This window comes from Bemisia tabaci, chromosome 9 (genome assembly GCF_918797505.1).
Source record: "Bemisia tabaci chromosome 9, PGI_BMITA_v3".
Taxonomy (NCBI): Eukaryota; Metazoa; Arthropoda; class Insecta; order Hemiptera; family Aleyrodidae; genus Bemisia; species Bemisia tabaci.
In genome coordinates, this window is record NC_092801.1 from 16,905,179 (window position 1) to 16,919,384 (window position 14,206).

The 14,206-nt window shown below is 39.2% G+C and overlaps 2 protein-coding genes across 5 annotated transcripts in view; one reads left to right on the top strand and one right to left on the bottom strand.

Annotated features, from left to right (window-relative positions):
• Positions 1–14,206, top strand: part of LOC140225508 (tyrosine-protein kinase Fer-like) — a 122,374-nt gene that overhangs the window by 70,410 nt on the left and 37,758 nt on the right. Inside the window, exon 2 of one of the 3 annotated variants that reach the window (XM_072304655.1) lies at positions 5,644–6,269. The exons of the other annotated variants lie outside the window; for them this stretch is intronic. Within the exon in view, the coding sequence (XP_072160756.1) occupies positions 5,644–5,655 (12 nt within the window). The 3' untranslated portion in view covers positions 5,656–6,269. Of the gene's footprint in view, positions 1–5,643; positions 6,270–14,206 lie in introns of those variants that run through there. 3 annotated transcript variants of the gene reach the window in all.
• On the bottom strand, positions 3,065–14,135 carry LOC140225507 (retinol dehydrogenase 12-like). Of its 2 annotated transcripts, none has more exons than XM_072304650.1 (7): positions 13,850–14,135; positions 12,094–12,238; positions 9,486–9,701; positions 7,329–7,487; positions 6,300–6,419; positions 4,566–4,782; positions 3,065–3,486 (listed from the first exon to the last, which is right to left on the bottom strand). In XM_072304650.1, exons 2-7 carry the CDS (start codon positions 12,212–12,214, stop codon positions 3,354–3,356), a joined length of 966 nt encoding a protein of 321 aa, XP_072160751.1. In that variant the 5' UTR covers positions 12,215–12,238; positions 13,850–14,135; the 3' UTR covers positions 3,065–3,353. The 2 variants fall into 2 exon arrangements, with proteins under 2 accessions (XP_072160751.1, XP_072160750.1); XM_072304649.1 differs by having other exon boundaries at positions 13,750–14,135.

The following is a 14,206-nucleotide window of genomic DNA, read 5'->3' on the forward strand; positions in this document are numbered from 1 at the left end:
GAAGTCCGCAACGATACACATGTACGTCATTTATACTAAAAGGGCATATCGACGGTGTAAGTCCCCAACCACGTATGTGGAGGGGTTGTTGGAGAATTTCCGTTCAATTTTTATTTTTTTTTAAGGAGAACAAATCGACATTATTTTCTTCGCAAAGAGAGGATAAATCACGGCAGTTTTTAGGAATTGCTGTCGAAAAGTTTGCCATTCAAAAAATAAAATTTGACAAGAAATCTACTACATCGCGAACCCAGACCAGTGTTCCAACCCCACGAGCGCCATGTCACCAAATGCTCCTAAAAAATCGGCCATGGCCCCTAAAAAATGAAGACCCTGCGCCAAACGTGGCCCCTAAAAAATTGTCGCAATCTTAAATTACGGTTTGATGATTTCAAGATTTTTGTCAGTCAGCCTGGACTGAACGCGCATAGCAAGCAGTTGCGCGCGGAACTTCGTCGCGGCAGCGGCTCAGCAGATCGAGAATCGCACTACTTATCGTACATACTATAGAATCGTTCTACTACTTTTCATAATAGGAAGTCAGAAAAAGTATTATTTAATTGAACAAACTTTAAGTAAACTAAAAGCTCCTTGTTTTAAATCGGAATATCATTCCTTTGGCCTTTCCCTTTCCCAAGTAATGGCTGCGAGCTGCAACTTGCAAGTCCTGTAACTGTATATCTTGCGTATAACTTTTCACTAAATGCGCCGTGATATATAGGCAAAAATTCAATTCGGCCCCTAAAAAATCTTCAATGGCCCCTAAAAATTGAACTTGATGGGCCAAACGGCTCCTAAAACTTGGAGGTGAAGTTGGAACACTGACCCAGACACGTCGTTAGGGACTCAAACCGTCGATAGGTTTGTGAAAATAAATTGAAGGTATTTTTAGGAAAAGGAACTACGGGCATACTGAGTTTGCGCGCAACATAGTTCTTTTCTGCATAACTACTTCTAATGGAGAATTTGCTCGCAAATTTTTTATCTCTTCATCTGAAAGTGCTTAAAGAGCTGACTCCACAGTATTTTTCATAATTTTTTTCTGATATGGGAAACAGTATAAAAATATATTTAATAATGAGAAAATGCACCGCCTAGGAAAATGCACCGCCTGGTGACGTCATCTGGCGGCATTTCCCATTTAAACACATGTATTTTAGCAGATTAGATTATTTTGTCAAATCTTCCCCAATAATCGTTCAATTCATGAACCAAGGATATCCTACTGTTCAGTTCATTCAGTAGTTTCCTCTTGGACACGAAATTCATCAAATTTCAGACACCTGCAAATTCTCTGTTCAACCGATAGAAATTATGGATCACGCAAATCTTGAGGAAGTAGTTCCTTTAATTTAATTCATTTCACACCGTCCCTTTAAGAGAAGAATCGTAAAACTGGAAAAAGGAAAAAATTTAATTTCCATACAAAAAAAAAAACAAAATCATCTATTAGAATTTGTCTCCGCCAGTTGACGTTTCTCTTCACAAAAAAGAGGGAAATAAGAAATTGAAGCTGTCATGAAGGTTTTGCAGTCTTACCAGCTTTGTAGAGTTCTTTCGCAGTGGCTCTTCCGATCCCAGAACTACATCCAGTTACAACCACGGTTTTCCCATCGATACGCTCCTTAACCTCGTAATGCTGTTTTCTTTGTATTAGGTGAGCAAATGGGTTTATGCTTGAGACATCCTTTCAATGCAAGCATATTCCAAAAATAACTCTTATTATTTGGTCTTAAGTATAATACTCTTTAAAATATTATAAATCTATTCCCACTTTGAAGATTAGGAGCGTGGCGTACTTTGCGATTTATTGATTGATCTGCTATTTAAACCTTTATTGGAAATGGATCGATGAACAGGGTTTTCGTAGAGTCCCTTTATAGTGAGAGTCGAGACAACACCCCCTCATGGAGTCACAAACGGGATTAAAGCGTACAGAGATTGAACGTTTTTTGTAATCTTTGATCGGCCCATTCCCAAATTCCTTTCTCCGTTCCATTTCTCATTCCGTTTGTTCCTTGCCAAACCCGTAAATCCCTGGTCCATTCCAGATTATAATATTTGCAATCGGTGAAAATGTAATCTTTATTCCCGTTTGCGACACTGTGAAGGCCTAAAATACGGGAACCAATCAGAAATGGATTCACATTGTCTTGACTCTCAGTATAAAGGGACTCTAGGTTTTCGCAACGAACACCTTAATAATCGATTCTCTACCGCAGCTCCAGGTGGGCGATATCGATATCGATCATTCACGCCTCGCTACTGGTCAACATGAGATCGAGTTGACTTAGAATTCCTTCGAGTCAAATTCAACTATGTATATTTTAATTCATTCGACTCCAATCGACTATGGCTTAATTTAATAATGAAATCCACAAAAAAAAAAAATCAATCCTGAGTAATGAGGGATATTTATATCACCATCACTCGTACACCAAGGGAACATCTCGGGAATATTGGCGATGTGAACGGAGATCGGTCTGCAATGCTAGATGCATAACAAGCGTTGGGTGTCTTGAAAATGTTGCCGAACTGGTCTATTGCCCTATTATTTTCCCCTTTTCTAACATTTACCTACGTTATAAATAAATTGGAAAAATATAAAATCTGATCATTGGACACATAAGTATGGGTCAAAGTAATAAAGAGGACCAAAAAAGGTAGGACAAATTTTCTTTTGGACCAAACTAACTTCTGGACAAAAATTTAAATTGGACCAAAAGAAATTGGACACAAAAACATTGGACAAAGATGGTTTTATGATTTTACTTATATTTTGTTTTCCTGTTGAGGAGGTACTGGATTCCTTAGAAATGTAGTGAAAAAGCACAGTAAAAGTACTTATTTTTGATCTGCCTGTTTTTAGTAGACAATCTGTCCCTCTCGCATTGTTCATTGAGCTCGAAGGAAAATGCACTTTTAGTACAAAAAATATACTGGGATAGAAGCGACCCTACCTTTATGTTGGACAACATATCGGAGCAAACTCGCAAGAAGTCTCGCATACCAAACTTAATAAAATCGAACTTTGATTGCAACTGTCGTTGAAAAAAACTAGAAATTTCCATGGCACTTTAAATTTATTGTATGTACAGCAATACTTTTATAAAACACAATTTGAAAAATAGTGTATTTTTCCTTCGGAAAGTACACTAACAGGTGGGAATTCACTTGGAAAGAAAACAAACGAACAGATTCGTCGATGAATTTGAAGGCACTGTTTTTCGTTTAAAACAAACATGCGTGTCGCGAGAGTTTCTTAGACCCGCACATTTCCCGGTGTCCTTGCAAGTCGCCAAATATTCTCAGCTCCACGTCAGATGGGAAGATTAGCCGCTATCATATCGAAATCAGCCGTTGATTTTGTGGTCTTTCTTGATGTGAAAGTCATGCAATCCGACCATTTTCAAGGATTCATCCCACAATTTTTTTGCGTCCCTCTCGCTGCGAGCTTGCAATGCCATTTCTTCTCGGGCACAGTCCCTGCAAGAAAATAAATGATGAATCAGAAGATTTCTCGTCGTTCTTTGCCAGAAGATTCTTTTTCTCTTTGAGCTTTTTTAATCCTTCGGAAAGCCGAAGAACTGTACGAAGACGACTTCAAGAAGGAAGGGACGTCCATTAAATCCCGAGGTCGAAGAGTCGACTCAAAAAATTAAATTTTTTATAGTAACTTCACCGATCAGTTTTCATCAATATTTTACTGATTTTTGGCCGCAATTATATGTAAAAGAAAAATCAGGGACATTCTCACCAGACATGCCCAACACTCCCTCATTGAAAACACATTTTCCGAATGGATAACTGTGCAACATTGAAATGCAGTTACGGTCTTACGGTCTTTCGTCTGGAAAGCGGCAATTTAAGCTTCTAGACTCTGCTCTGGCTTGATCACTCTATTTGTATGTATGAGTTGTCACGCTTTTTCAGGAATAAATTAATAAATTCAGACAATTATTTTGAAATTCTCGTAAAAATAATAATAATATTTGAAGTTATGCATTTTGCGTGTTGTCAATAGAGAGAATGAATGAATGAAAAGTCTTGCCTTTATACGTCTGTGGTTTTTTTTTCATGTTCAGAATATGTATGTGAGAGTATGTAAAGTTTATTAAATAGTGCTGAAAATACACTCGTAGTCCGGAATGTACATACTTTTTTTTTAAGTTAGTTAGTTAGTATGTACCTATTGACCTTTCAACAACGAAATTACAATATTTACAATCTAATATTATTTACGTATTCTTAATATTAGAAGTGCCCCCTGGTCAAAGGGGAAAACTTTACAAAAAGGGACATTTTATAAACATTGTGTGTACAAAATATACAATGAGAAGACCTTTGAGTCTTTGTCTTCTCATTCTTGTAATCCTACCTGCTACAGACACTATTCGCATCGTTTCACTTTTAAGGCACTTTCCTCCAACCTGCAGTTTAATTCTGCATGTCATTGCGCTTTGGTGATGTACATACACCGAACAGAAAAATAAAACCCCAAGCGTGTAAAGGCAAGGATTCTCTCTATTAATCCTCCCTGAAAATAATAGTTTCAGAGCTCTTACTTGTAGTAAAACCCTGATTCCTCAGCGACGGATGCATCCAAGGCGCAGAATAAAGTGGTTGCAGCCCCTTGTTCTTGCGTTTTCGAGAGTGGTATCATAAAAATGCTTAAAAAATTGAGAACATAACGCCAGCTTCGACTTGATTCCTTGATTTGGTTCGAAATGTTTGTTGTTGGTAGTATTCCAGGGTGCAATGAGTAAGTTTTCACCCCCGTTCCTAGAACGTTAAACATGCCTGATTAGTCAAGCAATCAATGGGATCGGAGCAGCATTTTCTGAAACACATCCTTCAATTTCAGGGTGTCTACTAGTCTGGAAAGTTCGGAAACAGTACTGACTTTTTATGCGCGGTTTGGAAGTGCCGAAAAATTATGCGGAAATGGAGATGTTGCATGTGTAAGGAATTTACGATTTGACTGTTGATTCTTACGTAAAAGTTCGCGAGAAACACGATGGTGCCACTGGTGCTCTCTGAAATCATCTCCCAAGCTCAAAAAAAGCTATCAAGTTGAGGCCAAAATGAAGGGGATATCCCACCCAACCCTGAGATCCACCTCTACATCAAGACAAACCATCTATGCAAAGATAGGGAGCATGTACATTGGCAGGATTGCCGTCTTTTCAGTGTTTGAGTCTCCCAATAAAGTGGCAGCCCTGTCAATGTATTTGCTTCCTATCTTTGCAAGGAGAGTTCGTCTTGATGTAGACGTGGACTCTCAAGATAGCTTGAGATTTTTCCATTTTGGCCTCAACTTGAGAGCTTTTTTTGAGCTTGGGAGTTGATTTCAGAGAAAACCAGTGGCACCGTCGTGTTTCTCGCGAACTTTTACGTAAGAATCAACAGTCAAATCGCAAATTCCTCACACATGCAACATCTCAATTGATATCTACGTTTTCGATATTGTGACCTTTAATTGTTTGATTTTTCTATTTAGATATTGTATTTTTACAGACTTTTAGACTCAGTTTATTAACCTTTTTGTTTTGTCATTGTCTACGGGAGATACATAATGACATAACCTGAGCGAAAAGTAAAAGTATTGATGTAGTATCAGTAATTTATTATTTTTTGTTTCAGGTAAGTGAATGAAAAATATTCATTTTCTCGCGCCTTCTTTCGTGCAGGGTAAAGTACACCACTAATTCTTCTTTATTTGCAACTCTTCTCTATTTCTTTATTCGCATTTGTTTTGACCTATTAAGCTCCATTTGGTAAAAATCGAATGCTATACTGAGCGCCATGATCTACTGACGCTTGAAATGAACGCGAAATTACTAAAACCATCAGCTTGCGTTTTTTATACTGTAGAATGCTGCAAAGCATCAAACTCATTTTCGCTTAAATTGTCAGTTAGGTGGTATTTTTTCCTTAGCCATCGAAATGCCAACTTTGAATTTAATAAAAAGTGACTTCATTTTGCAGGGTTCCTACAGTCAGGGAATACCAGAAAATCCGGGAGATGTCAGGGAAGTTTGAAAAGTCAGGTAAAACCTTGAAATTTCAGGGAAAATGACAAAAATGTCAGGGAAAATCGATAAGTCACCTTTTTTGCCTTCTATTCGAATAGGTTTGACGTTTCGAACAACAAATGCCTGACATTATTCTTAACTATTTCTTTCTAACAATCTGGCATTTGCTAAATTGTCTGGGAATTTATTCATCGAAATGTGTAAGGGAAACCAGGAAATTTAATCGTCTAAATTCTGCGGCAACCCTGATTTTTATCCACTCACCCTCTAGCCGAGACGCCAGTTCACGCGTGATTAAAACTACCGCTAGCTTACTTTGTGCGTAAGCCCCGAACATGCTGAAGTTCTTCTCCAAGGTGAGATCGTCCCAGTGCATACGTCCGCCTGAAAGAATTTCGGGAAACGTCAGTGAAGTCAATCGACAGCACCTTGACGCGCTCTGGCTTTTTGGCCCCTAAACGACATCCATTTTGAAAAAAATAATTTAAAAAGTTCGCTTTCAGACTCATATGTTTACAGCAATACGAGTATATTTTAATGCAAGGATCCATGATGGGTCAAAACCAATTATTTTCGTTACCTACGGATCTTTTACCACCAAGAATACGCCGAACTGACAAAAACAGTTGGATTACATTTTGCTGAAGGGAACCAAGAGAATACCAATGTCGCTGAGATTTTGTAACCATTTGTGTATGCTCTTACGGCGCTAGGGCGCTCTGCAACGCCTACTCGCCACAGGAATCTGTCATGGTAGAGATCCTCTGGAAGTTGGCATCTTGAACACCCCTACTGGCCAGGCCGCCCCTGGGGAAGCTGATTTTGGGTCCCAACAAAACCCCTCCCGAAAGTCAAATCCATCCCCTAAATACAGATCCGCACTCTTTAAAAATTTGAATGTGCATTGGATTGCATTTTGCAATTAGAAACTAAAATTTTAGGCTTGCATTCGTACAACCACCTACCTACCAGGGAAACCTCCTAGTACCCCTGGCCAGGCCGCCTCCGAGGGGCTGATTTCGGGTCTCAACAAAACCCCTCCCGAAAGTCAAATTCATCCCCTAAATATAGATGCGCACTCTTTAAAAATTTGAATGTGCATTAGACTGCATTTTGCAATTAGGAACTACAATTTTAGGCTCGCATTCGTACAATCACCTACCTACTAGGGAAAATTATTGCACATAAGCTATTTATAAACTGAGCCAGAAATTGTCACAGTCCCTAATTGTAAAATGAAATCCAATGTGTTCCATTTTACGTGGCTGTAGCAATTTTTACTGAGAAACTTACTTGCATGTGCGATCGACGCAACGTTGACAATTCTGGCTGGAGTCGAACCCAGCATTTTGGGGAGGAGGAGGCAAGTGAGGTAGAAATGACCCAGATAGTTCGTGACGTATGTGAGCTCGAAGCCATCCTTCGTCACTCGACGCTCTCGTGTCAAAATACCTGAAGGTTTCAACATAAGAGATGTTAAACTACAGCGCTAATATAGGAAAGATGGTGCGGAAAATTTTGGCTCTTTTGAATCATGCGAAAATTGGAACAGTTGCGGAAACTCAGGGAATCATTGGCGGGTCCAGCAATTTGTCAAAGTTGTTTTCTCCCCCCATTTGAACCTATGGAAATGTTGATTCTTGGAGGGGCCAGGTTCTCCGACAAGAATCGATCATTCAACATAGGTTTTAATGGAGGAAATCTGGTGTTGCCAAATTGTTGGATCCGCCTCCGCGGGGAACTGGGCGAAGATCCTGTTCAGAATGGTATCGCCCCTTTCTTTGGTTCCCGCTAGAGTCCCTTTATACTGACAGTCAAGACAACACCTCCTCATGGAGTCACAAACGGGAATAAAGATTACACAAATTGAAAGTTTTTCGCAATCTTTGATCGGCCCATTCTCAAATTCCTTTCTGCCTTCCCTCTCTCATTCCGTTTGTTCCTTGTCGAACCCGTAATTCCTCGGTCCATTTCAGATCATAATCTTTGCAGTTGGTGAAAATGTAATATTTATTCCCGTTTGTGACACTGTGGAGGCCTTAAGTACGGTAACCAATCAGAAATGGATTCACATTGTCTCGACTCTCAGTATAAAGGGACTCTAATCGAAGTCAGAAGAAAAATCAGTGATTTTTCAGTTTTAAATTTCTGAAATTCTCCTCGTTAGAATGCGATTTGCGGGGGAAAGCTTTCATCTAATATCTTCTCATGCTTTACTTTTTACAAGGAAACAAAACAAGTTCTTGCCTTGGAATTTTGCAAGACTATTCCTCGTAAGAAATGCATACTGCATACTCGTACATAATACATATCGTTTGAATTCATTTTCTTGCTTAGTTTTCCTGTTTATAAAAAAAAAAAAAAAAAAAAAAAAAAAAATGACGGGGGATCGTAATGATCGGGTTAAATAAGTCCAGTTGGACGTATTCATGCTAAAAGGTACTATGTTACACGCAAACCCCACGCACATAGTTCCCTATACGCGGTAAATTTGAAAACGCGTGTTACAAATACAGATTGCGCGCTAAGGGGTAGATTTCAGACTTCTTCGATGTGATCTTCTTCGATCTTCTTCGATCTTCTTCTTCTTCTTCTTCTTCGCAACGTGACTTCCGAGAAAATTTACGCTTAGAAAGTGTATTCAGTTGGCTGTATCTCTCACTGAAAAAAAAAAAACAAAAAAACAAAAAAAAAAAAAAAAAAAAAAAAAACCTTGGATCTTGAGTCCAGACTCTTAAAAACATCGACAGGAAAAAATACTATTGATTCAATCAGATTTAACCTTAAATCAAGAACCAAGCCTCTTAATTTGAGCGGATTTCCTTTTGATTTAAGCTTAAATCTGATTGAATCAAGACTATTTTTTCTTGTCAATGTTTTCAAGAGTTTGGACTCTAGATCGAATTTGTTTTATATTTCCAGTGTGCCTTTCCCGGTCTTCTCAAATTCCCTGACTTTCCCTTGATTTTTACTGGTCGTCGCAAATTCCCTGATTTTAAAAATTTACGCTTAGAAAGTGTATTCAGTTGGCTGTATCTCTCACTGAAAAAAAAAAAAAAAAATTGGATCTTGAGTCCAGACTCTTAAAAACATCGACAAGAAAAAATACTCTTGATTCAATCAGATTTAAGCTTAAATCAAGAACCAAGTCTCTTAATTTGAGCGGATTTCCTTTTGATTAAACTGATTGAATCGAGAGTCTTTTTTCTTGTCAATGTTTTCAAGAGTGTGGACTCTACATCCAATGTGTTTTTTTTTTTTTTTTTTTTTTTTTTTTTTTTTTTTTTTTTTTTTTCCAGTGTACGTCCAGTTATGATGGATGATTTTTCAAAGCTTTGGCTACTTGAATGGTGTCAGTGCTGCGTTATGTTTTTCTTGTCCCCTTTCGAACACAGAGAAAACAGAAACTTCGACAGTTCGACAAATTTAGTGAATTTTAAGCGGCCCTACCTGCATTATTAATGAGGATGTTGATTTTCTCCTCGGATTCGTTGAGATCGTCGGCAAATTTTCGGATGGATTCCAACGAGGACAGATCGAGTTTTTTCACAATCAACGCTCCGACTTTTAATTGAGGGTGGGAGGCCTCGACTTCTTTTCGGATACCTTCAGCCACCCTCTCTGCCGCCGAAGATTCTTCTATGCAGGCCATGATTACACGAGCGCCTAGATGATCGAGAGAGAGAGAGAGAGAGAGAAATTATTGAAATGATCCAAGTATTATGGAAGATTCGGGAGGACGTGTGACGACTGCAAAAAAAACTTGAGTTTTTTGAAAATGAACCACTAGACAAGGTACGAATTTAAGCAATCTGATACAAGTTTCTTAACCAGAATTTCACGTAAAACATGATTCGCACAACAAAAATTACTGAAACCAACTCGACGAAGATACCAACAACCAACAACTAACGAAGATAGGTATTAATGTTTTTTTTTCACATTTGTTCCGAGGAATTTCGACTGCCCGCTCACAAGAAACTCAAAGCTCTACGTGAGTCAAATCGCGCACTACAACGGTTTCAGCAAGCTTCTCAATCGAGCAATGTTCATTTCCCATCGTGTCGTTGAAACTATAAGTAATATTCTATAGCTTAGCCAAAGCGTCAAGACTAAGGATGCCAGATTTTTAGATAAATCGCAGAGACTATCATGATAATGTTTAGCGCGCCATGTGAATCACGTAGAGCATTGAGTTTTAATCAGCGGGTAGTTAGAATTCAGGCATCCGGAATCATTAAATATATTTGGAAGGAGTTGATTTCGGTAATTTTTGTTTTGCGCATCGTGTTTTACGTGAAATTTTGATTATGAAACATGTATCAGAATGCTGAAATTCGTATCTTGTCTAGTGGTCCACTCCGGACTAGGGTGTCTGCTGGTCCGGAAAGTTCAGAAATAGCACTGATGACTCAGAGACGGTCCGAAAGTACCGAAAAAACACGGAAATTGCGCAAGAAGGTCCGGAAGTTTTCGCTAAACACCACGCGTGTCATTTAAGACAGCCTGGAAGGTATGCAAACCCTTGCACACTAATTTTTTGTGCAGCATTCTGCCACTTTAAGGAAAAACGCCGTATGAACATTCGAGAGGCGCCGAATATCCTCCGATAAAATGTTGATTTTTGAGAAAAGTTACATATGATATTCATTAATATTTTCAGGAACTTTGGGTGAAATTGCGAACAAAATTATCTGAAACATTGGAAGAAAAGCGTGTACCGAAACCATGACCCCCAAGATCTATGACGGTACCCCTCACTTGAACGTATTTCTACCAAACGGAACTATGTGCATTAAGACATGAGCCCTGAGACCCGTAAGAATATATGCATAACAGGGCTCACGTCATAATGCACTTAGTGCCGTTTGTTAGAATTACGTCCACTTATCGGCCTTTTGTCCGGGAGGGGAGACATCCAAACGCACACGACCAACCGCTGGCCCCTGATTATTGGGCCACGATTAGTCCCCCCTCCCCCCCCCCCCAATCCACTCACGGCACCCCTCGCCTATCGGCCCGAAACGAGTGACTTTTCCGGGGGCAGCCCCGAGTCCAAGTACGAGTCGTGAATCAGTCTGTAAATAATGGAACTGATAAATGGACGTATTTCTGTCAACTAAGCGCCAATTTGAGTTCCTTTTAAGGAATTTAGAATGCCGGATAGCGCGTTCTGTCAAACGGAACTAAGCGCCATGGAAAAGCATTGCGAGTATAGGACGGTATGAGCCCGACGCCCGGTTCCTCCGCCAATCCAAGCCCCCCCCCCCCCCCCCCCACTACCTTCCTCCTCCGATGGCGCCTAGTTCCGTTTGACAGAAATACATCCAAATAGTAGTAGCTTAAAGTGCATCATTGATGAAAATCAGCAGTGGCGTGGCGTGCTTTGCGACAAATCGATTGTTGTGCCATTTAAACTTATGGAAAAGGATCGATAAACAGGGTGTTCGCTGCGAACACCTTAATAATCGATTCTTCACCGGAGGTTTAAATGGCATACCAATCGATACATCGCAATTCACGCCACGCCACTGAAAATCAGGTGACAAGAACCTCCAACGGGATCAGGGGTGTCTACATGTCTGGAAATAGTACTGCTTTTTTAAGAGCGGTCCGGAAGCACTGAAAAAGTGCGGAAATTCTGCAAGTAGGTCCGGAATATTGTTCATTTTTATGGCATTTTTGTCGCCATTTGGGCGAGAAATTCAAATTTTTGACATTTTTCGAATTACCTCGAATGAAGAAATTGATGAGTACTGAATTTTTCTGCTTAGGAGGGTCTGAATTTCATGGGAATGTCCTGAATAAGTACTGATTTTCGGCCAGCCTGCTTCAGTCGACACCGTGGCAATATTTTAACGTCGTTCATCGTATTTTTCATAAAAATTATTTTTTTTGGCATGCATCGAATTTTATTAACACGGTAAAAATTTCTGAGAAGTGCGCACCGACCAAGCACTGATTTACAAATTCAAGCAGCGACCAACATGTTGATCAACGAAAATATTAGAAAATATCATACGGTGAAATATTAGAGTCCAACGGAGTTTCCGCTTACCGGCTTTGTAGAGTTCTTTAGCGGTGACTCTTCCGATGCCACTGCTCGAACCGGTTACGACCGCGGTCGTGCCATCGATCCGGTCCTCGATCTCGTAATGCCGACTGCATCTACCACCCATCTTCCTTCTGTCGAATTCGTACCTCTGGCAAAGGAAAGTTTATTTTATAACATTGAGCCAATTAATATATTCTGCAAAAATTCTCTTGAGATACATTGGAAAAAAAAACACATTGGATCTGGAGTCCAGACTCTTAAAAACATCGACAAGAAAAAGTACTTTTGATTCAAGCAAAAATCCGATTGAATCAAGAGTATTTTTTTTGTCAATGTTTTCAAGAGCCTGGACTCTAGATCCAATGTGGGTTTTTTTTTTTTTTTTTTTTTTTTTTCAGTGTATTGTTTTGACTTACAGTGTCCTTTCTAGTCGACAAAATCTGGTTTTTTTGCACTGAATTCAAAGTTCCGGGCTGTATAGACATACCGTCCGCTCCGGGCTCAGTGGCCGAAACATCCGGGTGCTGGAGTCATAGTTTCGATTACTCCGGGTGCTACGCCCGTAACTTTCGACCTCTGAGCCCGGAACGCGGACGGTATATCTATATAGCCCGTAAGCACGGCTTCCCTGGCCGGAGCTTTTTTTTCAGTGTGAGTTAGAGAAACGTTGTTTTGTTATCTTTAAGTTGAAGTAAAAAACAACAACAACAATATAACGTTTTTTTAACCAAAAAAACAAAAAAAATTGTTGACAAGAAATGACGCTTTAAGTCATAATATTATCTCAGGAAAAATCATTTTCTGTGTAAAATTACGGCGTGAATACTGTAAGTAACACTCAGGGGCGATTCTTTCAGGTTGGTAACATTTCAACAGAGTCTATTTCTTTCTTTTTATGTCATTTCAACATTTTACATTTTTTCTCACCCGGTAGAACGCAAGAAGTAAGCGTTACTAGAAATGAAAATTTAGGAGGCTTGAGAGCCTATAATATACATGATAGAAAGATAAATAATGAACGCTCCTAGACGGTTTTATGTGAACAGTTGCCAATCGAAATTTACTTATTGTTAGTAATGGACCACTAAACAAGGTACGAATTTAAGCGATCTGATACATGTTTCTTAACCAGAATTTCACATAGAACACGATTCATACAACGAAAATTACTGAAACCAACTCCTAACGAAGATATTAACGTTTTTATTTCACATTGGTTACGAGGAATTTGAACTGCCCGCTCACAAGAAACTCAAAGCTCTACGTGAGGCAAATCGCCCACTACAACGGTTTCAGCAAGCTTCTCAATCGAGCAATGTTCATTTCCCACCATGTGTTGTTCAAGCTATTAGCAATTTGCTATAACTGAGCCAAAGCGTCAAGATTGAGGTTGCCAGATTTTTATATCGCAGAGACTGTCATGATAACGTTTAGCGCGCGATGTGAATCACGTAGAGCATTCAGTTTTAATGAGCGGGTGATTTGAATTCACGCATCAAGAATCATTAAATATCTTCGTAAGGAGTTAATTTCGGTCATTTTCGTTGTGTGCATCGTGTTTTACGTAAAATTTTGGTTAAGAAACATGTATCAGAATGCTGAAATTCGTACCTTATCTAGTGGTCCATTACAAACGAAAGGAAGATGAAATTCACTTACCTATTTCATTGAATCCTCAATGTTCTGCCAATCAAATTAAAACTTATGTCGAAATCAAAACTCGCATTGGCACACAAAATAACATTAAATTAACACTCACTCAATATTCTGACGCCCAGTAGTCTGAAAGGATGATCCTGATGAGTCTTCCAGATCAAATGAGAAAGACTCACGTGATAAAAATTAAAATGAAACGAAGGAATTTGTTGTGCGGCGTTCTTTTGAATTTTGTATTTTAAATGTTGTCGCAATTGCTATCGATGCGCAAAATATATACACACTAAACTTGATACTAGGCCACATGACCTAAATAAATCACCATATTTTTGCAGAAGCAGCAGTTATTCGACCGCTCGGTGGCGAATCCCCATGACCGACTGAAATGAGCTTTCAGCTTTTCATGTTATGTTGTTGTGCTCAGTGGGCATCGTCATAAAGGTTCGCTTAATCGTCAGTA

Coding starts and splice junctions, on each gene's coding strand:
- LOC140225507 (XM_072304650.1), bottom strand. CDS start 12,214: ATGGGTGGTAGATGCAGTCGGCATTACGAGATCGAGGACCGGATCGAT. Junction 9,702..12,093: donor TAAAGAACTCTACAAAGCCG/GTAAGCGGAAAC, acceptor TCGATCATCTAG/GCGCTCGTGTAATCATGGCC. Junction 6,420..7,328: donor TGCGTCGATCGCACATGCAA/GTAAGTTTCTCA, acceptor AAATTCTTTCAG/GCGGACGTATGCACTGGGAC.